The 27,260-nt window shown below is 43.2% G+C and overlaps 1 protein-coding gene and 1 pseudogene across 2 annotated transcripts; one reads left to right on the top strand and one right to left on the bottom strand.

The window, feature by feature from the left end:
• The first annotated feature begins 8,823 nt into the window (after positions 1-8,823).
• Positions 8,824-9,328, top strand: LOC147982346 (uncharacterized; annotated as a pseudogene).
• A 2,194-nt stretch (positions 9,329-11,522) lies between these two features.
• LOC125549501 (steroid (22S)-hydroxylase-like) lies at positions 11,523-16,389 on the bottom strand. Of its 2 annotated transcripts, none has more exons than XM_048712908.2 (8): positions 15,961-16,389; positions 15,516-15,849; positions 15,235-15,387; positions 13,660-13,911; positions 13,409-13,501; positions 12,579-12,657; positions 12,371-12,477; positions 11,523-12,060 (listed from the first exon to the last, which is right to left on the bottom strand). In XM_048712908.2, the coding sequence occupies exons 1-8, from the start codon at positions 16,200-16,202 to the stop codon at positions 11,818-11,820; spliced, it is 1,503 nt and encodes a 500-aa protein (XP_048568865.2). In that variant the 5' UTR covers positions 16,203-16,389; the 3' UTR covers positions 11,523-11,817. The 2 variants fall into 2 exon arrangements, with proteins under 2 accessions (XP_048568865.2, XP_048568866.2); XM_048712909.2 differs by having other exon boundaries at positions 11,523-12,057.
• Between the last annotated feature and the right edge of the window lie 10,871 nt (positions 16,390-27,260).

Here is a 27,260-nt window from a genome sequence, read left to right as displayed (position 1 = left end):
ATCTCGAAATACGCCAACCCAACATCTACCTTTGGAGACACCTGTAGTACTCCTTTATAATCACCCAGTTACGTTGTGACGTTTGGTAGCACCCAAAGTGTTCCTCTGGCAAACGGGGGTTGCATAATCTCATAGTCATAGGAACATGTATAAGTCATGAAGAAAGCAATAGCAACATACTAAACGATCGGTTGCTAAGCTAATGGAATGGGTCATGTCAATCAGATCATTCAACTAATGATGTGACCTCATTAATCAAATAACAACTCTTTGTTCATGGTTAGGAAACATAACCATCTTTGATTAACGAGCTAGTCAAGTAGAGGCATACTAGTGACACTCTGTTTGTCTATGTATTCACACATGTATTATGTTTCCGGTTAATACAATTCTAGCATGAATAATAAACATTTATCATGATATAAGGAAATAAATAATAACTTTATTATTGCCTCTAGGGCATATTTCCTTCAGTCTCCCACTTGCACTAGAGTCAATAATCTAGATTACACAGTAATGATTCTAACACCCATGGAGCCTTGGTGCTGATCATGTTTTGCTCGTGGAAGAGGCTTAGTCAACGGGTCTGCAATATTCAGATCCGTATGTATCTTGCAAGTCTCTATGTCTCCCACCTGGACTAGATCCCGGATGGAATTGAAGCGTCTCTTGATGTGTTTGGTCCTCTTATGAAATCTGGATTCCTTTGCCAAGGCAATTGCACTAGTATTGTCACAAAAGATTTTCATTGGACCCGATGCACTAGGTATGACACCTAGATCGGATATGAACTCCTTCATCCAGACTCCTTTGTTCGTTGCTTCCGAAGCAGCTATGTACTCCGCTTCACATGTAGATCCCGCTACGACGCTTTGTTTAGAACTGCACCAACTGACAGCTCCACCGTTTAATGTAAACACGTATCCGGTTTGCGATTTAGAATCATCTGGATCAGTGTCAAAGCTTGCATCAACGTAACCTCTTACAGTGAGCTCTTTGTCACCTCCATATACGAGAAACATATCCTTAGTCCTTTTCAGGTATTTCAGGATGTTCTTGACCGCTGTCCAGTGATCCACTCCTGGATTACTTTGGTACCTCCCTGCTAAACTTATAGCAAGGCACACATCAGGTCTGGTACACAGCATTGCATACATGATAGAGCCTATGGCTGAAGCATAGGGAACATCTTTCATTTTCTCTCTATCTTCTGCAGTGGTCGGGCATTGAGTCTGACTCAACTTCACACCTTGTAATACAGGCAAGAACCCTTTCTTTGCTTGATCCATTTTGAACTTCTTCAAAATCTTGTCAAGGTATGTGCTTTGTGAAAGTCCAATCAAGCGTCTTGATCTATCTCTATAGATCTTTATGCCTAATATGTAAGCAGCTTCACCGAGGTCTTTCATTGAAAAACTCTTATTCAAGTATCCGTTTATGCTATCTAGAAATTCTATATCATTTCCAATCAGTAATATGTCATCCACATATAATATCAGAAATGCTACAGAGCTCCCACTCACTTTCTTGTAAATACAGGCTTCTCCGAAAGTCTGTATAAAACCAAATGCTTTGATCACACTATCAAAGCATTTATTCCAACTCCGAGAGGTTTGCGCCAGTCCATAAATGGATCGCTGGAGCTTGCACACTTTGTTAGCTCCCTTTGGATCGACAAAACCTTCCGGTTGCATCATATACAACTCTTCTTCCAGAAATCCATTCAGGAATGCAGTTTTGACATCCATCTGCCAAATTTCATAATCATAAAATGCGGCAATTGCTAACATGATTCGGATAGACTTAAGCATCGCTACGGGTGAGAAGGTCTCATCGTAGTCAACCCCTTGAACTTGTCGAAAACCTTTTGCGACAAGTCGAGCTTTGTAGACAGTAACATTACCATCAGCGTCAGTCTTCTTCTTGAAGATCCATTTATTTTCGATTGCTTGCCGATCATCGGGCAAGTCAACCAAAGTCCATACTTTGTTCTCATACATGGATCCCATCTCAGATTTCATGGCTTCAAGCCATTTTGCGGAATCTGGGCTCACCATCGCTTCTTCATAGTTCGTAGGTTCATCATGATCTAGTAGCATGATTTCCAGAACAGGATTACCGTACCACTCTGGTGCGGATCTCGCTCTGGTTGATCTACGAGGTTCAGTAGTATCTTGTCCTGAAGTTTAATGATCATCATCATTAGCTTCCTCACTAATTGGTATAGGTGTCGCAGAAACAGTTTTCTGTGATGTACTACTTTCCAATAAGGGAGCAGGTACAGTTACCTCGTCAAGTTCTACTTTCCTCCCACTCACTTCTTTCGAGAGAAACTCCTTCTCTAGAAAGGATCCATTATTAGCAACAAATATCTTGCCTTCGGATCTGTGATAGAAGGTGTACCCAACAGTCTCCTTTGGGTATCCTATGAAGACACATTTCTCCGATTTGGGTTCGAGCTTATCAGGTTGAAGCTTTTTCACATAAGCATCGCAGCCCCAAACTTTAAGAAACGACAACTTTGGTTTCTTGCCAAACCACAGTTCATAAGGTGTCGTCTCAACGGATTTTGATGGTGCCCTATTTAACGTGAATGCGGCCGTCTCTAAAGCATAACCCCAAAACGATAGCGGTAAATCAGTAAGAGACATCATAGATCGCACCATATCTAGTAAAGTACGATTACGACGTTCGGACACACCATTACGCTGTGGTGTTCCGGGTGGCGTGAGTTGCGAAACTATTCCACAATTTTTCAAATGTACACCAAACTCGTAACTCAAATATTCTCCTCCACGATCAGATCGTAAAAACTTTATTTTCTTGTTACGATGATTTTCAACTTCACTCTGAAATTCTTTGAACTTTTCAAATGTTTCAGACTTATGTTTCATTAAGTAGATATACCCATATCTGCTTAAGTCATCTGTGAAGGTGAGAAAATAACGATATCCGCCACGAGCCTCAATATTCATTGGACCACATACATCGGTATGTATGATTTCCAACAAATCCGTTGCTCTCTCCATAGTACCGGAGAACGGCGTTTTAGTCATCTTGCCCATGAGGCACGGTTCGCAAGTACCAAGTGATTCATAATCAAGTGGTTCCAAAAGTCCATCAGTATGGAGTTTCTTCATGCGCTTTATACCGATATGACCTAAACGGCAGTGCCACAAATAAGTTGCACTATCATTATCAACTCTGCATCTTTTGGTTTCAACATTATGAATATGTGTGTTACTACTATCGAGATTCATCAAAAATAGACCACTCTTCAAAGGTGCATGATCATAAAAGATATTACTCATATAAATAGAACAACCATTGTTCTCTGATTTAAATGAATAACCGTCTCGCATCAAACAAGATCCAGATATAATGTTCATGCTCAACGCTAGCACCAAATAACAATTATTTAGGTCTAATATTAATCCCGAAGGTAGATGTAGAGGTAGCGTGCCGACCGCGATCACATCGACTTTGGAACCGTTTCCCACGCGCATCGTCACCTCGTCCTTCGCCAGTGTTCGCTTAATCCGTAGTCCCTGTTTCGAGTTGCAAATATTAGCAACAGAACCAGTATCAAATACCCAGGTGCTACTGCGAGCTCTAGTAAGGTACACATCAATAAAATGTATATCACATATACCTTTATTCACCTTGTCATCCTTCTTATCCGCCAAATACTTGGGGCAGTTCCACTTCCAGTGACCAGTCTGCTTGTAGTAGAAGCACTCAGTTTCAGGCTTGGGTCCAGACTTGGGTTTCTTCTCCTGAGCAGCAACTTGCTTGCCGTTCTTCTTGAAGTTCCCCTTCTTCTTCCCTTTGCCCTTTTTCTTGAAACTAGTGGTCTTGTTAACCATCAACACTTGATGCTCCTTCTTGATTTCTACCTCCGCAGCTTTCAGCATTGCGAAGAGCTCGGGAATAGTCTTGTTCATCCCTTGCATATTATAGTTTATCACGAAGCTCTTGTAGCTTGGTGGCAATGATTGGAGAATTCTGTCAATGACGCAATCATCTGGAAGATTAACTCCCATCTGAATCAAGTGATTATTATACCCAGACATTTTGAGTATATGCTCACTGGCAGAACTGTTCTCCTCCATTTTGCAGCTATAGAACTTATTGGAGACTTCATATCTCTCAATCCGGGCATTTGCTTGAAATATTAACTTCAACTCCTGGAACATCTCATATGCTCCATGACGTTCAAAACGTCGTTGAAGTCCCGATTCTAAGCCGTAAAGCATGGCACACTGAACTATCGAGTAGTCATCAGCTTTGCTCTGCCAGACGTTCATAACATCTGGTGTTGCTCCAGCAGCAGGCCTGGCACCCAGCGGTGCTTCCAGGACGTAATTCTTCTGAGTAGCAATGAGGATAATCCTCAAGTTACGGACCCAGTCCGTGTAATTGCTACCATCATCTTTCAACTTTGCTTTCTCAAGGAACGCATTAAAATTCAACGGAACAACAGCACGAGCCATCTATCTACAATCAACATAAACAAGCAAGATACTATCAGGTACTAAGTTCATGATAAGTTTAAGTTCAATTAATCAAATTACTTAAGAACTCCCACTTAGATAGACATCCCTCTAATCCTCTAAGTGATCACGTGATCCAAATCAACTAAACCATAACCGATCATCACGTGAGATGGAGTAGTTTTCAATGGTGAACATCGTTATGTTGATCATATCTACTATATGATTCACGCTCGACCTTTCGGTCTCCGTGTTCCGAGGCCATATCTGCATATGCTAGGCTCGTCAAGTTTAACCTGAGTATTCTGCGTGTGCAAAACTGGCTTGCACCCGTTGTAGATGGACGTAGAGCTTATCACACCCGATCATCACGTGGTGTCTGGGCACGACGAACTTTGGCAACGGTGCATATTCAGGGAGAACACTTCTTGATAATTTAGTGAGAGATCATCTTATAATGCTACCGTCAATCAAATCAAGATAAGATGCATAAAAAGATAAACATCACATGCAATCAATATAAGTGATATGATATGGCCATCATCATCTTGTGCTTGTGATCTCCATCTCCGAAGCACCGTCATGATCACCATCGTCACCGGCGCAACACCTTGATCTCCATCGTAGCATCGTTGTTGTCTCGCCAATCTTATGCTTCCACGACTATCGCTACCGCTTAGTGATAAAGTAAAGCATTACATCGCGATTGCATTGTATACAATAAAGCGACAACCATATGGCTCCTGCCAGTTGCCGATAACTTGGTTACAAAACATGATCATTTCATACAATAAAATTCAGCATCATGCCTTGACCATATCACATCACAACATGCCCTGCAAAAATAAGTTAGACGTCCTCTACTTTGTTGTTGCAAGTTTTACGTGGCTGCTACGGGCTTAAGCAAGAACCAATCTCACCTACGCATCAAAACCACAACGATAGTTTGTCAAATAGACTTCGTTTTAACCTTCGCAAGGACCGGGCGTAGCCACACTTGGTTCAACTAAAGTTGGAGAGACAGTCGCCTGCAAGCCACCTGTGTGCAAAGCACGTCGGGGGAACCGGTCTCGCGTAAGCGTACGCGTAATGTTGGTCCGGGTCGTCTCGTCCAACAATACTGCCGAACCAAAGTATGACATGCTAGTAGGCAGTATGACTTATATCGCCCACAACTCACTTGTGTTCTACTCGTGCATATAACATCAAACCATAAAACCTAGGCTCGGATGCCACTGTTGGGGAACGTAGTAATTTCAAAAAATTTCCTACGCACACGCAAGATCATGGTGATGCACAGCAACGAGAGGGGAGAGTGTTGTCTACGTACCCACGCAGACCGACTGCGGAAGCGTTCACACAACGTAGAGGAAGTAGTCGTACGTCTTCCCCATCCGACCGATCCAAGCACCGTTACTCCAGCACCTCCGAGTTCTTAGCACACGTACAGCTCGATGACGATCCCCGGGCTCCGATCCAGCAAAGCATCGGGGAGGAGTTCCATAAGCACGACGGCGTGGTGACGATCTTGATGTTCTACCGTCGCAGGGCTTCGCCTAAGCACTGCTACAATATGATCGAGGTGGAATATGGTGGCAGGGGGCACCGCACACGGCTAAGGAATGATCTCAAGGATCAACTTGTGTGTTCTAGGGTGCCCCCCTGCCCCCGTATATAAAGGATCCAAGGGGGAGGGGCTGGCCGGCCAAGGAGGGCGCGCTAGGAGAGTCCTACTCCCTCTGGGAGTAGGATTCCCCCCCCCCCCCCCGCCAATCCTAGTTGGAATAGGATTCCTCGAGGGGGGGAAGAGAGAGAGGGGGGCCGGCCACCTCTCCTAGTCCTAATAGGACTAGGGGAGGGGGAAGGCGCGCGGCCACCTTGGGCTGCCCCTTTCTCCTTTCCACTAAAGCCCACTAAGGCCCATATAGTTCCCGGGGGGTTCCGGTAACCTCCCGGTACTCCGGTAAAATCCCGATTTCACCCGGAACACTTCCGATATCCAAACATAGGCTTCCAATATATCAATCTTTATGTCTCGACCATTTCAAGACTCCTCGTCATGTCCGTGATCACATCCGGGACTCCGAACAACCTTCGGTACATCAAAATGCATAAACTCATAATAACTGTCATCGTAACGTTAAGCGTGCGGACCCTACGGTTCGAGAACAATGCAGACATGACTGAGACACATCTCTGGTCAATAACCAATAGCGGGACCTGGATGCCCATATTGGCTCCTACATATTCTACGAAGATCTTTATCGGTCAGACCGCATAACAACATACGTTGTTCCCTTTGTCATCGGTATGTTACTTGCCCGAGATTCGATCGTCGGTATCCAATACCTGGTTCAATCTCGTTACCGGCAAGTCTCTTTACTCGTTCCGTAATACATCATCTCACAACTAACATATTAGTTGCAGTGCTTGCAAGGCTTATGTGATGTGCATTACCGAGACGGCCCAGAGATACCTCTCCGACAATTGGAGTGACAAATCCTAATCTCGAAATACGCCAACCCAACATCTACGTTTGGAGACACCTGTAGTACTCCTTTATAATCACCCAGTTACGTTGTGACGTTTGGTAGCACCCAAAGTGTTCCTCTGGCAAACGGGAGTTGCATAATCTCATAGTCATAGGAACATGTATAAGTCATGAAGAAAGCAATAGCAACATACTAAACGATCGGGTGCTAAGCTAATGGAATGGGTAATGTCAATCAGATCATTCAACTAATGATGTGACCTCGTTAATCAAATAACAACTCTTTGTTCATGGTTAGGAAACATAACCATCTTTGATTAACGAGCTAGTTAAGTAGAGGCATACTAGTGACACTCTGTTTGTCTATGTATTCACACATGTATTATGTTTCCGGTTAATACAATTCTAGCATGAATAATAAACATTTATCATGATATAAGGAAATAAATAATAACTTTATTATTGCCTCTAGGGCATATTTCCTTCAATATAGTGTCCCAAATGCATGCCTCAATCCTTACCTTATCGTGCATAGTGTTTCAAAGCAGATAGATGTTCTTGAGCCCAGGAGTTAATGAGTAAAATAATGATCCAATTTGTATCTAGACAGGGATTCTTCTTAACTTGATGTAAATAGGGAGTTATGTGTACACATGATGCGATCTGGCTCATATGCATTGTTCGAAGTTTTGCTAGTTTGTAAAAATTTATTCTTAATGCACCTATCTTCATGCGGACATCTCTGTGGGTGCTACCATTTTGTTGTGAAGTCGGGAATTGTTGTTCCTGCTCTTACATGCACATACATATATTGTTGGTAGACTATAATTCTGTATGCCAAGTGTCATTTGAAATGCCACCCGTTCTTTCCATTGGCATTGTTGGTTGAATCAAAATCGGGATGTACTTCTCATGTCAAATAGTGTGTCCTCTTTTTGTTACTTTCATAGGCTTATCATGTACTTATTGCTGCAGCAATGAGATCTGCAAATAGTTGCCAAATGCATATGAACACGGAAGGATTTAGTACACCCATAAAGAAAGCAAGTGTTCCTGTCATTGTAAGTCAATTGCTTTAACCGACCATTCTCGTATTCTGTTAAGTTATTTGTACATGATGGTTCTTGCTGATTAATTATTTATGTTGTAGTGCTCATCTTTTATACCTGAATGTGAAGATAATTTGAAGCCAGCTATGGGGATGACATTTCAAGGAATGAAGGGTGTGGAGGAGTTCTACAAGTCTTATGCACATCACTCTGGTTTTGGGGCTCGTATTGGATAGCAGAAGAAGTTTGAAAATGAGGTAATTTTCACTAAGCGATACATGTGTAAAAGAGAAGGATTCAAGTTGAAAAGGGTAAAAAGATTGATAATCCATCCAAGAAAAGGCATAAGAACATAGACACAGGGTGTGGCTGTGATGCACATATCTTTGTGAAGTTGTGCGGCAATGATGCCTATAAGATAGAATCAAGGGTCAAGCACCACAATCATGGTCTTGTGTCACCTGATAAGCGTCACTTTATCAGATCAAATCATCATTTGAGTGAGAGGGAAAAGAACACATTGTACACATGTGCAAAGCAAAGCATAGGTACTTGCCAGGCATACATGCTCCTCCAGGTTAGCAAGGGTGGGTTTGCGAATGCTGGATGCACGAAGAGGGACTTGCAAAACTACTACCGTGGACTCAGATTAAAAATCAAGCATGCAGATGCCCAGTGTTTGAAAACCAAAAGGAGCTTCCCACCTTCTATATTATGGAAAGATGGCAAAAAAGGTGTAAAAGGTACACAAATTATATCAACCATTAATGTTAGTTTTTTTTGGAATCATATGGTTGACATCAAATTTTTTTCGAGTGAGAGTGTTTATGATGAACAAGGAAACATTCTGGAACAAAAGCCGATCGACTCCTTGGATGCAGCTGCAAGGAAAAAGATATCAACAGTTCAAAAGAAGTTGGAAGATCTAATTCGAAAAGCCAAGCAATCAGACAAAGGCAAGTCTGCTGAGCATTGAGGAGCCTCTAAACCAAATGGTTCCTAATGCAGTCAAGCACACTAGGGAAGAGGAACATGAGGTGTTTACTGGTTGCAACATTCTTGCTCAAATTGACCTACACCCGCCAAATGATGTTCATTCGGTAGGGAGATGTAAAAGTACAAACAGAGGAAAGGAAATCAATGGGGAAAAGCAAATGGAGATGAACAAAGAAGCCAAGGTCAAGGTCACATACTTGTGCAAGACATGCAACCAAATAGGGTTTCATGACAGTCGTAATTGTCCTAGCAAAGAAACCATGAATGTGCAGCACATGCTTCCAAACTGTCAATCATGATAGCTGCAACTTGGTAAAAGACACAAGGCTTATTAATACCATTTAATTAGTTTTACTGAATTTTCCAGTCTACCTGATAAGTTGTGTTTATTTTCCAACTTTTCACTTATTATCACATTGGATGCATGCAACATGCTTTATTAATGGTTACAAGATGCTACCGAGTTCCAGTTGTGTTTGATGGTTTGAAATCTTGTTCTTGTTTATGTATGTGTTCAAAAAAAATTGAATGCAAACAGAGGCACCGGGTTTCCATGGAGTAGCAGCAAGCTATTTTATCCATGATTCTTTTTGGCTGCTAGCATGTTAACTTGTGTCAGATGTAGAAACCTTGAAGATGCATCAGACTTGCAGCATTTGAGTTATATTACATCATGTAGTATGTAAGGAACACCTCAATTGCCAATACGAACAAGTAATAGCAATTAGATGTTTATTTCTGAAATTTCCATTCACAACTCTGAAGCTACACATGCAAGTAAGAACTCATGCTTGCAATGTACAAGCTCATAGAACACATTCGAGAGCACAGTGTGTGCAAGTACTACAGGCATATATCACACAAGAACAAGCCAAGTTCAGATATGTGGTTGTCGTTGCTCTGCAAGGGGCTTCTGGCTGTACTCGCTGCCAGTACAAGTACACATCAAGACGTTGCCTTCAGGTGGACGGGCAGAGTAACATTGATGGCAGCCACCTTATATGTACTGTTCTTTTTTGCGAAAACCTTACATGTAGTGTTGATCAGGCAACTTTGGTTGTCATGGCTTGACGGTAGCTACATTATCTGTAGTATTGATATACTCTATTGTCCGTTGTGCTCAATGTATATATAGCACCATTCACTGCTAACCGTTTTGCAGTATCATTTTCATAGTTAATAGCTAGGATTGTTGCATTGAGGGTTTGGGTGAACGACTTAGTTGTTTATTGGTTCAAAAGAGTGTCGAGTGGATAACACTAAATATATTAGTCATGTTCTAAAAGCACAATATATGATAATTTTAAACTACCCCAATTATTTAGCTAGTTCTATCTGAAATTAATTGCTAGATTTCAAGACAGTTTGAGAACCATGTGATCCAGTTTGTCATAGACCATACTGATGGAGTGTCCAATACGGATGGCAAAAACAGAACCAATAGTTAATCGGTAGGCTTTCCTGTTCATTTGAAATGTGCATGTTTAGATGTGTCTGCTAAGGTAACTACATTACTATATGGGCACAAAAATATATGTGGTATGCACTAAAAAGTGTCAGATGGCTTATTTTTATACATGTATAAGTACCCATAAATAACAAAAAGACAAACATATTACTTATTAGAGAACATGAAATATTAATAGTTATACCCATTTTTAATTAGATGAAAATATATTCTCCTCAATTGTGTGAATGGTGCAATCACTTATAAAGTTCTCCAATTGTATGTCAGATATTAACTAGCATATAGGCCGACAAAAGAAGCAAGTACCAATAGTACCTTCCAAAGAAAACAGTACGGATCGAGTACTAGGTGATCATATATTACTGTGATGGTAGTGCCAATATATTACTGTGATGGTAGTGCCCCATAACCTTCCAAAGAAAACAGTACGGTTGACAAGGCCACTTGACACAATCTAAGGATTAAGTTACATAACAAGCCAACAATGTTTAATGTTTGCCTTTATCAGACACCTAAAGATCTTGAACCAACTCCTAGAAATACGTATGCATTTCCAACATGAGAGAGAGAGAGAGAGAGCCATGATCTTACTGTTCATGTATCAACTGAAATATGTTGGATTGTCATTAGTACTTATGTATTTACTGTGTTGTCAAAATACACTTTTGTGTGATATGGTTTTGCAGTTCTTAAGATTTAATTGAACGTGTCATTGCAAGCATATTTTTCTTACTTTTTTTTATTCATGTGAATCAAATAATTGACCTCAACTATTGACGTAGTAAGACAGCTCTACAAAGGACCATTGATTGCCAGATGGTACGGCACCTAGGACGGTGACTGCATCCCTTCTGATGCCACCCTTGTCTTCCGTGAGTAATAAATATGTTGAGACTCTGACTATGATAGATCAAAGTTGGTGTTATCATCTTCTATGACACAAGAACAAAATTTGAGTGGGAATGTGGGTTTGAAGAGTAAAATTAGATCAAGATAGGACTACCTATGTAACAACATAGAGAACATTCTAGAATATGGTGTTTTATAAATGTCACAATAATTATTCATTCAAGATTTAAATGATTCAAAATATCTTTTTAACAATAAGATAAAAATAAATACAGAATATTTTTGACAGACTTCAAGATCATTCCCTCGCATTTGCGAGGGCCGCCTTGCTAGTTATTTAAATAAAGCAGCGCTGTTCTAAGAAAAAATAACACAAAGCCCAAAGGGAAAGAAAACAACGACGAACATGTGCACATTCCTGTTTGACGCGAGACTGAATCACCTATCGTATATGTCCTCGGCCAAAACGCTTTAGTCTTCCCCTTCTTCCTTTGCAATCCTATGGACCCTAATGGGCAGGCCCTTGGGGAAGTCCACGAACGGATACACGAACGCCTGGTCTGGCTCGGCGAGCTCCCAACGGAAGTTGAGCACCAGGTGGTGCAAGAAGATGGCCACCTCGAGCTTGGCGAGATCGGACCCGGCGCAGAGCCTCGTGCCGCCGCCGTAGGGCATGAAGTTGCTGTTGTGCGCCACGGCGGATGTGTTGCCCTGCTACAACAGCAAACACAACGTTAACTCCTCTGAAGCTGAATGCATATATCAAGTTTGTCTTTGTCCTGTTGAAGTGGTGGATGCGGTGCTATTGCCACGACCACATGGCGTCGTTTTGTTTTTCCCGCCGAAGTTTCACTGTGCAAACGGCATGAACGCCTGTGATTGACTGGACAACGACTGCCAGACATATATTTTCCTTTTCTTTCTTGGATTGATTTTCACGAGATCCTTAAGCTGATAGCAATATCGTTCCTAGTTCCAGTTGATTTTGTGCTGATAAAATTGTAGGCATCGTTTAGGCACTGACCTTCCACCTCCAAGGGTTGAAGCTGTTGGGATCTTTGTACAGTGATGAGTCGAGATGCACTGCCGCTAACACCGGCAGAATTTTCCATCCGCTCGGAATGTCGTACCCTGTCAGTCCACGTCAAATATTCAACAACTCCATCTGTACGAAGAAGAGTTCACTGGTACTGTCAGAAGAATATATGTACGGTAAGAATTAAGGCACCAACCATTGTAGTGCACATCTCGAATGACCTTCCGGTGCAGGAACCTAACCACGTTGCCTAGCCGCAAGGTCTCGTTTATAACCTGCAAGAAAAGAAGCAATTAAGGACTCAAACATTTGTCACCTTTCCTCTACCGCATTTGAACTAACTCGCAAACAAGAGAGTTCGGCAGTTGGAATGTGTAGGACCGGAAGATGCTATTCTGGTCTACAATGACACATTGTATAGTTCCATTCAGTAGCACAACACCGTGGAAAATGCTAACAGTGACCGAGCTACAGGGAGGTCATTTTCAAAATACAAATTTAAACAGAATCAAAATAATATTTTTTTTGTGAACACACAGACACATATACACGTATGTGCAAAATTTCATAACATTATACTTCCGCACGTGGCATACAAAAAAGTATGTAGTTCCAAAATGGGCTAACATTTTCGGTTGTTGGTCCAGAATTTTGTTGTTTTTGTTCAGCCTAGAAATCGTAATGTTTTGTACTGACTTTTCACACGTTCCTGCGGAACACATATAAATTTCAATGGGATTTTTTTAATTGCTTTGAAACTTTGAAATGGGCGTTTTGACATATTGAAAATAGTGGCCTCCCGGGTGCTCGAGCATCAAAAGAACGCACTCAACACCTACGATGCTATTATAATAGTACGACTCTACCAAGGAAAGGTGCTCCCCAACTTTTCCGGGGATCAGATAATTTGCCTTGGCATCAAACTGTACATGGACAGTGATTTCACCATGGGAAGTAAGCAGACACACACATATATCTTGCACTGATATTATGAGGGAGAAAACAGACAAATCAAAAGGGCCTTACGCATTGCGTGAAAACCATCTCTTTGTAGTCTTCCCAGCTCAATTTGCAGTCTCCTCTCAGCTTTTGTCTCCTAGCAATCTCAAGATGCTCCTCCTGCACGGCCATGGATCACTGTGAATATATGCATGATATTTCTGGTTCATTTCACCATCCATGTATATACTGAATGTGGTTTCTTTTTCTTCTGAAAGATTGCTACGTCCAATTTAGCACAAATGAATTTGAATTGGTATAGTAAACTGAATTTTTACCCGCAGTTCTTTGACAGCTTTAGGGCAACCTTCGAGGAAGAAGATGGCGAGGGCAAGTGCCACTGACGATGTCTCATGCCCAGCAAAGAGCATGCTCAACAAGAGGTCCAATATTTGCTCTTTTGATAGACTAGAGTGCTTCAATGCCCACCCGAGAAGATCATCTGCTTCTGTGCTCGAGTCCTCCTTGTTCATTTGCTCAAGCCTCTCCTCCATTTTCCTCTCGATTACTCCAAGTATGGTGGCTCGCGACTGCACGCAAAATATAGTAAATAATTACTGGTGTTATTCTATGATAGAAAAAATAAAATTACAGCAAAGTCATATGTGGTAATTTTGTTTGGGCTTCTTGGGAGAACATTTGACATGTCACAATCATTAAGATGTTGCCTAACTGCCTACTGGTTGAAGATCGTGCCTTGTCATACGTTTCTATTGTGGAGAATGTATATCTTTGCAACATAGGTGCCATCAAATAAAGTAGGATAATTCCCCAGCATACAAATTATTCCCCTTCTCCATTTTTCGTGCTCTGACACTAAGAAGTGATTCATTAAACAAAAAATGTATTGCTCTTTGGTTTTGGTTTTTTCTTTTCTGTTCAATCCATATTTTTTCACTTCATGTTGCGAAACGTTTGTAGGTTGGTGAATAGGCAACAAGAAGTACTTCCTAAGCTCGAGTATACAATGCAAAATTACTTTAAACATTTCATGAATCAAGCATATATATGCCAACATTGATGACAATGACTATTTTCTTGACAAAATTTCCTTCTAACATGGGGTGCTAACATCATTAATTAAGACAAAATCTAGGTATACGTAGGATATCGATATCAGCTAATAAAGGTTGCAAAATGTCATTAATGAAAACAAAATTAAGAGGGTTGCAAATAGCGTGCCTGGTGACATAAACGTGGTTAAATCAAGATAAATGACGGATTCCCCCAACATATAATCATGCCAAATTAGGAAGGTTGGTCATTCAACTTTTTCTAAGAGGTAAAAACTTCAAGTTGCAATTGTATGCTGTTCAGCACGGGCCGTGTGTAGGGAAGAGAAAGAGTGTGAGAGCATGCATGCAGCACGCTGCATCTGGGAGCAATCAATCAAGATCATCTGAGTGTAACTGCACAAGCAGTAAAAGGCAGGCAACGTTTTATGCGTTCATAAGTGATGATCAGTACCTCTAAGGGCAAAATAGGATGCTGGGAAAAAGAAAACAAGTGATTTCTCCAACTTATTTTTTGATACTAGACATGACACCCAAGCGTGCGCACAGAGACGCCAACCAACCTATGGTTGGATGGTTAGAGGGACTGTGGTATCCCCAGCCCATCAGGGTTCAAATCCTGGTGCTCGCATTTATTACTGAATTTATTTCAGGATTTTCGACGATGCGCATTTAGTGGGAGGAGACATTCCCGTCGATGATGAGGTGCCTATGATGACTTCATAAATTTCAAGATGATATATGTACTAATGTTAAAAAACAAAAGCGTGTGCACAGAGACAGGGACTATACTATATAGTACTAGTAGTGTGTTGACTGTTGAGGTTGTTGTCGTTGTACCTTGAGGGCCTTCGAGTAGGCCGTCCCGGGGAACTTTAGGGGCGCAGACACCACCCCCTTCATGAACGTGACGTACTCCAGCCTCAGCCGCTCCGTCTCCTCCTCCCCAGGCTCCATGCTCATGAGATTCTTCGCCATCAGGTTATATGTGAACTGCACGAACGAATCCATCCATTGTTAATTTGCTACAACTCCACTGTGGGCGTACGATGTTGTCAGTTCCATTCATCGACCTTGCATGGCATGGCGCGTGGTCAAGGAGGTCGTCAGTTACTAGTTACCTTCTTGGCTTCGTGCTGGGCGGAGAAGACGGCGGAGGAGGAGGAAAGCAGCCAGTCGCGGAGTATGAGGAGGGTGTGGCGCTCAACCTCCGGGAGGAGCACGGCGCGGAGGTGGGCGGAGCTGAGGAAGTCGAGGGCGATGGAGCGCATCTCGCGGTGGTGGTGCCCGACGAGCACCAACATCGACCATTTGCCCAGGATGCCGCCGATGCTCGGCGGGTAGCTGACCTCGAACAGCCGCCCCTCGTTCTGCAGGATGTACCGGTTCAGCCCTGCGTCCGCCGACACCACCGTCGGGTGCCCGAACAGGCTCGACCGGTATATCTTCCCGTACCTGCATCCATATACATATACCATCAATATCATGCGACCTCAGCCTGAATGTTCGTTCACGCGTGTTGGCATGCTTTGTAGTATTTGTATGAATGTATGTGTGTGTACGGACCGTGCGATGTGCTGGTTCATGAACTGGCCGATGGAGGTGGCCGGGTGCGCGCGGAGGTATCCGAAGGTCTCGCCGATGAAGGGCCAACCGACGGCGCCGGGCGGCAGATTCGGTCGCTTCTTCTTCGTCCGGCCGGCATTACATTTAGCAACCGTAATGGTGTAGAAGCTGAGCACGGCCAGGAGGATGAAGGGCAGGAAGAAAAGGAGCTCGCTGGTTATGGAGGCCATCATAGCCGCCATGAGCTATCGATTGAGAGGCCGCGGTCTCTTGGAATTTGATTTCCTTCTCGATTGTGTTGGCGTGTGTGTGAGACTGAGATAGATGATTGTTTTGAGAGAGAGAGAGAGAGAGAAAATAAAACAGGGGCTGAACTACAGAGTGGCTTTAAGCTCTACAGATTTCTCTCTCTGCAAAGAAAATCTTGCTAGGAAGGTGCCCACTTCCCCTCTCTCTGATGTGGTGCTCTTATATAGGAAGGTGACCAAATCACTACTTCTCCAAAACCAGATCCTCCATTAATTCAGCGAAATTAAATTAAATCTTATCAAAATCTTAACTGAATCAATATCTTCCCTACTTACCTTATAACCATATCTCTAATACTCCCTCCGTGCCAAAATTCTTGTCTTAGATTTGTTTAGATACGGATGTATCTAATACTATTAGATAGGATTATTAGATACATCCATATCGGATGTATCTAATACTATTAGATACGGATTATTAGATACATCCGTATCTAGACAAATCTAAGACAATAATTAGTATTAGATACATCCGTACCTAGACAAATCTAAGACAATAATTATGGGATGGAGGGAGTATTAAATAGGAGTTGGTAGATTCACCTCACCACCTCTCTGGTTTTTTCCTCCCCGCATTCCCTCCTTTCTGTTGACTTGTTTTTAATCCCAACAGATGCCGCACAAAAAAAAAATCCAAAAGATTTAGAGTAAATTTAAATAATCTAAACCAAATCGGTACTATCCCAAAATGACCTCCTGCAATAACTCAATCAAATGAAATCAAAATCTTATCGAAATCTCAACTAAATCAAAACTTGATGTCACTTCCCCTACCAACGTAATCCCTACTATTAAAGGAGGGTTGGTAGATTTGCCTCACCTCATCCCCAATATTTCCATCCCCACGTTCGCTACCCTTTTTTCCATTTATCTTTTAATTGCGATCCATGGCGTATATAATGCAAATCAACGTAAATTGAAATAATTTAAAGCAAATCATTACTTTTCCAAAACCATGTCATGCATTTCCGCAATCAATTCAAAGAAAGTCCTATCAAAATCTTAACTAAATGAAATCTTTCTGTCACTTCCCTGTAACGCCCCGGACACACCCGCCAGTGGTCGTTCCTCCTGGCAGGATCTAGACTGGCTTAGCCCCACAGATCAATACTAGTCTTTTCCGCGCACTTTATCCTCACTCGTGCGCATCCGGGAGCAACTTCCCGGTCGGTCACCCATCCTGAAACCACTGCAAGCTGAGCACGTTTAACTTTGGAGTTCTGTCAGAATGTGCTCCCGGAAAAGAAGGAATTTCTTATTGATATGAGTAGTCTATCATCCTTAATAAGTCAGGCCATCACATTCCCCTACCAACCAAATCTCAACTATTAAAGGAGAGTTTGAAGATTCCCCTCACCTCCTCCTGTGTTTTTTCCTCCCCAGGCTCCTTGCCCTTTTGTTTCCTGTTAATTTTTTTAATCCCAACAGATGCCATAGAAAATAAAGACCAATCTAAATACAGTAAATTAGAATAATCCAAATCAAATCGGTAATTTCCCAAAACCAACAACTACATCAGCTCAGTCAAATCAAATTATTTCTTATAAAAATCGCAACTAATGACATCTCTTCAAACCCATGAACTTTTTGAAAATCGAATTATTTAAAATAAATCCATGATTTTTTTGAAATAGATGATGTTTTCTAAAGCTGTAAAAAAATCCTGAATTTTTTATAAAAATCTGCGAACTTACTGCAAATCTACGAACTTTTTTTTCAAAATCACTACGAACTTTTTTTGAATTTGTGATTTTTCTCCCCCAAAAATGTCAACTTTTTTTAGGTTTGTAATTTTTTTCAAATTCATGATTTTTTTAATTTGCAAAGTTTTTTGATTTTTAGCTAATTTTTCTTTTTTTTTGAATAGTCAACGGTCGATTAGTCAACTGGTCAACCTTGACCGAGCGAACCAAGGTGCCCTGGGCGAGTGAGCAGGTTGCCATGATTTTGGGCCGCCCAAATGGGGACGCATGTGCGCTTAAGGCGCTGAGCAGGAGTCTCTCGACCAAGTACCAATCAAGCTCACCCAGTGCTCATTGTCACGGGCAGGGCAGGTCAGGTCACCAGTACAAGCCGCCGCTGACACCGGAGTGCATACGGGTCACGAGGTCACGAGCATGACAAGCATGGTTGGTCGCAGCACAATCCCGCGGAGACGAGTAGCGACCCTGCGACTTGCTCAACTATTGATACGTCTTCGTCGTATCTTTAATTTTTAATTGCTTCATGTTAATATTATACAATTTTTATATACTTTTAGCAATATATATATATATATATATTATTTTTTACTAACATATTGATCAAGTGCCCAGTGCCAGTTCCTGTTTGTTGCATGTTTTTTGTTTCGCAGAATATTCATATTAAATAAAGTCCAAACGCGATAGAAATTTATAGAGAATTATTTCAGAATATATGTAATTTTTGGAAGGTGGAATAAACGCAAATGAAGGTCCAAAGCCTCCACTACCCACCAGGGCGCGGCCCACACCCCTGGCGCGTGGTGGTGCCTAGTGGGCACCCGGTAATACGGTTGGGGCCCTTCTTTCGCTGCAAGAAATATAATTTACGAAAAAACAATCGTGTTAAAATTTCAGCGCAATCGGTTACAGATCTCCGGTAATTTAAGAAACGGTGAAAGGCCATAAAACAAAAAACGCGAAACAGAAAGAACAAAGATATAGATCCAATCTCGGAGGGGCTCTCGTTCCTCCGCCGCCATGGAGGCCATGGACTAGAGGGGAAACTCTCCTCCCATCTATGAGGGAGGCCAAGGAAGAAGAAGGAGGGGGACTCTCTCCCCCTGTTTCTCGGTGGCCCCAGAACACCGTCGGGGCAAGGATTGTGACGACAATCTACACTAACAATCTTGCTACCGTCAACACCAACTTTCTCCCCCTCTATGCAGCTGTGTAACCTCTCTATTCCCGCTACAATTCTCTACTTAAACATGATGCTCAACACTATATATTATTAGCCAATGATATGTGGTTATCCTATGATGTTTGAGTAGACCTGTTTTGTCCTGTTGGTTGGTTGATGTCATGATTGGTTTGAGTTGTATATTTTATTTTGGTGCTGTCCTATGATACCCTTCGTGTCGTGCAAACGTGAGGGATCCCCGCTTTAGGGTGTTGCAATAGATTCATGATTCCTTTATGGTGGGTGGCTAAAGTGACAGAAGCTTACACCCGAGTAAGGGGGTTGTTGCGTGTGGGATAAAGAGGACTTGATACTTGATGCTATGGTTGAGTTTTACTTTAATGATCCTTGGTACTTGCGGATGGTTGCTAGATTTCCAATCATAAATGCATATGACCCAAGTACGGAAAGTATATTAGCTCATGCCTCTCCCTCATATAAAATTGCAATAATAATTACCGGTTTAGTTATCGATCACCTAGGGACAAATAACTTTCTTGTGTGACAAAAATCTCTCTACTAAACAACTAGTTTTATTATCTCGCAAAGTACTCCTAGTTTTATTCTTGCAAAGTAGTTCCAGCATCACACCTACAGAATAGTTTCATACTTGTTTTAGGTAAAGCAAACGTCAAGTGTGCGTACACTTGCATCGGTGGTCGATAGAACTTGTTGGGTTCGAAACTCTTATTTATCAAAAAAGGCTACAAATGATCCCCTATACTTGTGGGTTATCAACCATTAGCCTTTGCAATGTAGTTTACAAAGTGGTATCAAAATGTTTGGTCAACCACTTACGCCCTTTCCTTGAGGATATCATATCGGAGACACAAAGTGCGTTCATTCCTCGAAGGATGATTACGGATAATGCCATCATAGCCTTCGAGTGCTTCCACAAGATACAACATACCAAGAATGAAAACAATAATCATTGTGCCTACAAACTAGATTTGGCAAAGGTATATGATAGAGTGGACTGGAAATTCCTTGAAGGGGTTCTACGGAAGCTAGGCTTCGCAGATAGGTGGGTCGGCTGGATCATGAGTTGTGTAAAATCAGTGAGGTATGCAGTAAAATGGAATGGTGAGATTTTGGATTTCTTTAAACCTTCACGAGGCTTAAGACAAGGCAATCCCCTGAGCCCCTATCTGTTCCTACTGGTGGCTGATTGCTTAACCTATGCTCTCCACAGCGAGGTGATATGCGGGAAGTTGACTCCCATCAAAATAGCAAGAGGAAGTCCTGGGGTCTCAAACTTATTGTTCGCAGACGATAGCCTGCTATTATTTAAGGCCACGGTCCAGGAGGCTACAGTCATTAGAGAGGTGCTTGAGTGCTTCCAAAAAGGATCCGGACAACTACTTAGCCCCTAGAAATGCTCACTGCTGTTTAGTGAAGCATGCCCGGATGGTGTGCAGGTAGAAATAAAAAACGCCCTTGGAGTAGTAGCATCTTCTTTCGAAAGCAAATATTTGGGCCTCCCTACCCCAAAAGGGAGAATGAAAGAGGAACGGTTTCAGCCCATCATTGAGAGATTCTCTAAGAGATGCTCGGACTGGTGTGAGAGATATATGTCACAAGCAGCAAAAGAAGTGCATATCAAATCTGTGGCTCAAGCTCTTGCCTCCTATCCTATGGGTGTGTTCAAAATGACTAAGGGCTTCTGTGAAAAGTATGAGAAGCTGATTCGTGACTTCTGGTGGGGTGATGAAGAAGGACATCGGAAAGTTCACTGGATGGCCTGGAAAGATATGGTCAAACCGAAAAAAGGAGGTGGGATTGGCTTCAAGGACATGCACTTGTTTAACCAAGCTCTCCTAGCGAGGCAAGGTTGGAGGCTAGTACAAAAACCAGAGAGCCTATGTGCACGTGTTCTGAAGTCAAAGAACTATCCCAATGGGGATATTTTGGATACAGTCTTTGCCTCTGATGCATCTCCGTCCTGGAGGGGTATTGAGTTTGGACTTGAGCTCCTTAAAGAGGGTCTCATCTGGAGAGTGGGTGACGGGAAGAAAATCCGCATTGAAAGGGACAACCGGATCCCAAGACAATCAGGACTGAAGCCGATAAAGTTTATGAGAAGATCGAGGCTCCGTTGGGTGAACCAGCTGATCCATGCTGATAGGAATGAATGGAAAGCTGACATGGTAAAACAAATGTTCCATTCCTTTGATGCAGAAGAAATCTGCAGGATAAAACTACCCTCGAGGAAAACAGAGGACTGCATTGCCTGGCACATGGAGAAATCGGGCATTTTTTCAGTTAAAAGTGCGTACCGGCTTGCTACTCAAATCAGCGAAAGAGATAACCCTCCGTCATCAAGCTCCTCTAACCCGTCAGATAATAGAAGCATTTGGAATCTAATATGGCAGGCTCAAGTTCCTCAAAAGGTTAAAATAACGGGCTGGAGAATTGCTACAGAATCACTTGCTACTAGAGAGAATAAGCAACACAGAACCCTGGAGAAAATGGCCACGTGCACGATCTGTGGAATGGAGGATGAGACAGAGTATCATGCAGTGATTGCCTGTACTAAGGCAAAAGCGCTTCGGTCTGAAATCCGGAAAGCCTGGAAGTTGCCGGCGGAGGAAAAATTTCAGTACACCGGAGATGACTGGCTTTTATGCCTGTTGAGTGCATGTGATGAAGTAACTAGAAGAAGAATCCTTCTAATAATCTGGAGAGCGTGGCATCTCCGCAACAACAGTGTGCATGAGGAAGGAAAAGCTTCAGTTACTGTCTCTGTGGAATTCTTGAAGAAGTACGAACTAGAAGTAATCCAGTGCATGGAGCTGCAAGGCGACGAAAAAGGAAAAGACTCCTTGTTCCCTGACAGCAAAGTGAGTGCCGAACAGACTGTCAAACCCAAGCTTTGGGCAGCCCCTCCGGTTGGCTGGTGGAAACTAAACACGGATGCAGCATTCAGGTGCACTGACGGACAAGCGTCTGCCGGATGGGTCGTCAGAGACCAGCTTGGTGTAGTGGCTCTTTCGGGTTGTCGAAGGCTGGAGACGTGTGCAAATGCAGAGGAAGCGGAGGCCTTGGCCCTTAAATATGGCCTGCAGGAGCGAGCCGCTAGATTCAGAGGCAAAGTCATAGTGGAAACTGACTGTGCTTCTCTTGGACTACTCCTAAAACCTGAATCACCGAACAAATCAGCCCTGCACTATACCATTGCTGACATTAAACTTGTCATGCAGAACTTTCAGGAGATTGCAATCTCAGTGATCAGCAGAACGTGCAACAGTGTGGCGCACGAGCTGGCGGCCCTAGCCCGAGTGCATGGCGATTGTAGCATGCTTGCTATTGTTCCTACTGATATCCTTCCCTTGGTTACCAGGGACTGTAATAGCTGTTTGATCAGGTTGTAAGCCCTAGTGGCTTTCCTCAATAAAAAAAATAAAAAATTCCCCCCACCACTGACACCAGCAGCCCACCGGCCCTCGCCACTATGGCTCTCTTGCGTCCCAACCGCGCACAGCCAAGAAAATTGCACGAAATTGGTCGATTGATGTTGGAGATTTGTTATGCTGCTAGTGTGTTGTATTGCTAATGCTTGATTAACAACCATCCCACCTCAAGCAATAAGCCCCTCCTGCTGGTCCACTAGATCGAAACAGGGCATGTTAGCAAGCCGACGTGGTTGTGAAATCAGGTGGGCTTGATCGGCCAGGTGGTGGTGGTTGGAGACTATGATGTAGGGACCTCCTGTGGCTCCACGACAATAGTTGTCACTAAAAGATCTTCAAGAGGGTTCATCTCTTCAGATCCGGTGGATGACTTCAGTGATGAGATGCAAACTATAGATAACGGCTTGACCCGAAAGGATGGTTGTGCATCGGTGGTGGTCCCATAGCGCATTTAACTACTGGGATCGTGGAAAAATGGTGGCGATAACACATGTTACTGTGATGGTAGTGCTACTAGTGCACCCGATCTATCACATGACACATGTGTGATAAGCAATCCAAACTATTCAAAAAAAAGTGCACCAGGTCTTGAGCTCCAGGGTGAAACCCTGATCTGAACGGAGTAGGTTATACATGGCAATGGCAACGTCGATGTTTTTTTACGTCGTTACCTTGTTGAAGACATTGCTTGGATATGCTCAAACTAATTCTTCATTGTGAAATCTTAGATTCTGGCCTTGTTCGTTTGAACCGGTGATGGCGGCGCTTGAGCGCCACTTCCTTCCTAAAGTCCTTATTGTTGAAGAACCTCGTTGTCCATTCGATGTCATAAGATGGATGGTATAGATATGGTTTACCGATTGTGGATCTGATCGCTTAGGGATATTTTCTTTTTTCCTCGCTTACGCATAACATAGATTTTGTCTTATATGACTTTGCTAGTTCTCAGCGTGTTTTTGCGTGTGTGTTGGTGGTTATGTGCATCCTAGTTACGCAGAGGCAGGATGTATGGTCATCTGTTTTGTATCCTCTTAATGCTTCATTTTAAGCCAATAAAATTCGTCCTTTGTTGAAAAAAAGAGGAACCTATCACTTGTGGCTCTAAATCTAACTCTGCATCTTGTTATTTTTATGTGTTCGTCTTCAGAAGTTCAGGTCAACAGATGGCTGAGAGTGGCAGCAATATAGCATATCGTAACATACATGTCCTAATTAGTACTTTTAAACTCTAATCGTGTGAAGTGGACTACTATTTATGCTTGTGCTTTATCACAGTTTCATTTCATTTCATCAGGCTTACAACTCTGACGTGATTCCTGCTACATTCTCTGAACAAAAGTTCTGATGACTACTTGCAGTTTGCAGAGGTATATCCACGTGATTCCTGCTATATTCCTAGATGTCCTAATTAGTTTGTAAAGTTTGTCCATCCATGAATCCATTTGCCTGTAATGTTGCGGAGGTAATCTAGAGTATGTGTTCTGTAATTATTCATTTTTACAAGGATACTAGGCTACTAGCTATACTAGTTATGCTCGTGTTCTTGTGCAGAACCGCGTTTCAGGTGGTCTGAAAATGATCGATAGGAAATATTCAGTCACTGAAATTGATGGCCAGAACTAAAATTGTTTCCTTATTTCAAATTCCTTATTTTGGTATGTACCAAAACCATACTGAAATATTTTTGTATATACCAAAACCAAACCGTTTTTCAATTTCAAATTGTATTTACTGAAGTATATGGATACCATACAGACCAAGAAACTGTATTTACCGAACCAAATAAACCAAATGTGCAGAGTTAATGAAACCCCTGGGCTCTAGTAGGATGTTGAATTGAAAGTGAGTTATCATTCTATTGTACTGTTGAAAGGGGAGAGCTTTACTGCACAATCACAGGTTCTTACAATCATAAGCTAAACCATCACGCGCAGGTTTGTACAGTATTAAACAAAGGGCCACCTCTAAGCTCTCTTCTACCAGACAATGAGCAACAGTAAATACTACTACCAGCAAAGCGACGTTGTTGAGGACAAGAGAAGAGCCTGCCAAGAGGGATTGCGCTTCAGAAACGTTCTGGCAAAGTCTTAGTCTGTTGTTCATGCAATTATCGTGAGTTACCATTTTTGTTGATATGCAATATTTTTAATCCATAGGCCTCCACAGTTAATTTGGTGGTTTTATCAGAGCAAAAGCAACTTGGCGGCAACAAAGCAGTGCATGCAGGAGCTTCAAGAGTTACCACTAGCTTGGCGAACTCGAGGGATTTGATAAGGAGGTCAAAGCGCAAAGAATATTCCTCCCAATGATATGATTCTTCGACACGTGCTTGCTTGTTTTCACAATGCCTCATTGTTACTTTGATAATGCAATGTTGATAGCAAATACGATTAGCCCCCGCGTTGTTCCCGCAGGAGGGACTCGGGCGGTAACAACCATTGACGCCGCCGGCCCTCCCTTCCGCTTCCCAGAGAGCGGTGGTGGCCTCAGGTGGTGGCGGGTAGCCGGAGAGCAGCGGCCGCTGGTTCTGGCCTTTGGCCTTGGCTGCATGGCCAGCAAGGTGCGCACTCCCCTCCGCCGCGCTGTCCCGTGCTGCTTGTGCGAGCGCCCATAGGAGATCATCCTCTGGCGGTGCGGTGGCAGACGCCTTGGCTGGTGTCGACGGGATGGTGGGCTTAGAGGTTAGAGCCATGTGTGCTTCGCCGGAGCCTTGTGGTGCCTTGGTTCTTGGCCGCCGAACAAATCTGTCTTTCGTGCCCTTAGATCCAGCCATGTCGGCCCCCGGACCGACAGAGCTCGACCGGGCTCTCTCCGGCGAGATGGGAATCTGCGTGATGTCCTTCGCCATTGTTGTTGGTCTGTGTTATGACTTATGACCACTTCGTCATATGGTCGCAGCATTGTTGTATACTCCGGTGAGCACTTAAAAGGTCTTCGTCAGGTTTCCTCACTCCACATCCGGTGTGTGCTTTCTACGGTGACATGCATTCTATGGACGATTGACTTGACGTAAAGGGTGTTGGGTTTAGTCCCACATCGGTTATGAGAGAGACATAACACGAATTATAAGGATGGGGGTGTCCCCTCCTAACAGGCTAGTCTTTTGAGAAAAAGGGTCCAAGGCTTCTCATAAGTCGGTGTTGCTCTCCGGTTGGGTCTGGCGACGCAGGCGGGTCGAAACGCCGGTGTTAGCAGACCCGAGATTGCGTAACAAGTAGTATCAGAGCCCAGGTGCCCGGAATAAATCTCGGTGGACTCACAGGTGGTTGGCCATGGTTGGTGGGCTAAAAACGCTGGTGTTAGCGGACCCATGGATGACCGATGTGTGAGGGGGAGATTATTAGGTTTAGTCCCACATCGATTGTGGGGGGAGACATAACAGGACTTATAAGGATGGGGGTGTCCCATCCTAACAGGCTAGTCTTATCGGGGGAGAGGGCCCAAGGCCTCTCATAAGTCGGTGTTACTCTCCGATTGGGTCTGGCGACGCAGATGGGTCGGATCGCTGGTGTTAGCGGACCCGAGAATGCGTAACGTTAGAATAAATCCGAGGCGCTCCGTCGATCTACCGAGGAGCAAGGAATCACACAAGCAGGACATGGAGATTTGTTAACGAGGTTCACCGATATGGCTACATCCCTGGGGCCTGACTACGGCCGCTCCTTCCCATGACACCGCTACAATACCGCACCCCGGCCGTCCGGGACCCGGCACATGCCGTTGGCTCCCTCGCGTGCCCATGCTATTATGTTGGCATAGGTTGCAACGTGTGTCTACCCTTGCTATATATGAGAGGCTAGAATAGAAGTGTTCTACTAGGACACGACTCCACACCATGTAAACACAATACTACTCAGTGTCCAACTGTAACTGATCTTTTACAATAATATTCTACACAGCCCTAACAAACTCCATCTTGGCGAATATTCTCCACCACCTTGGATTCATCCATGCGTCGAACCTCCTTGTACATTGGACTTGAGATACGCCATGAGCACCGCTGCTACTCCTAGACTCCACGTGACTCCACCTGTAACTGTAGTCCCTTCTCGTCTTCTTCACAGTCAACACTCGAGTAAAGTTAAATTCCTCTTTACTCTACTTTGTGCTCCCAACTTTCGGAGTATCCGTTCAATGTCATCACACACCGACCACTGTCTGCGTGAAAAATGAACAACTCACATATTGGACGCCACATATAAGAGTTACCTGAAGTCAACATCACCACTCTTTCTTGACCGTCTGGCGGAAACTTGAAAGAATTTCACCGTCGCCCTGTGTCACCCTGAGTCAAAGTCGCAGTTGTCTCATCCTTTTCCCGGATAGTCTCTGGCATGTCCCACATCTATAGCACTCCGCCTCCTTCTGTACTTGTCATCCGCACTTTGCCATATGCACTGAACACCACAGAATATGAAGCCATGTACTCTCTCAGCTTTTGACAATTTTAGACTTTCCGTCACTTTCTCAAATTCTCCATGGTCAACTCCTGTCCATCAACCGGCATCAATAGACCCAGTTTCCAACTTGAATCTGGTACTCGTCAACACTGCTTCAGCACCCCTGCACACTTTGTATGACCACATGTCTGACCACCAGTGCCTTGGTCTGTCGCTATGTCCTGCTCTTACCGCACGCCTGGTCGTTATCACCGCGCCGA

This window comes from Triticum urartu, chromosome 3A (genome assembly GCF_056163025.1).
Source record: "Triticum urartu cultivar PI428250 chromosome 3A, HENAU_Tu73, whole genome shotgun sequence".
In the NCBI taxonomy this organism is placed as follows: domain Eukaryota; kingdom Viridiplantae; phylum Streptophyta; class Magnoliopsida; order Poales; family Poaceae; genus Triticum; species Triticum urartu.
The sequence above is the reverse complement of the archived record's forward strand: the minus strand, read 5'-3'. Positions and strand labels throughout refer to the sequence as shown.

Excerpts from the sequence above, each read along its gene's own strand:
- LOC125549501 (XM_048712908.2), bottom strand. The coding sequence starts at position 16,202 with ATGGCGGCTATGATGGCCTCCATAACCAGCGAGCTCCTTTTCTTCCTG. Across the intron at positions 13,912-15,234 it reads CCTACTCGAAGGCCCTCAAG|TCGCGAGCCACCATACTTGG; the intron begins GTACAACGACAA and ends TTTTGCGTGCAG. Across the intron at positions 12,061-12,370 it reads TCAACCCTTGGAGGTGGAAG|CAGGGCAACACATCCGCCGT; the intron begins GTCAGTGCCTAA and ends TTGCTGTTGTAG.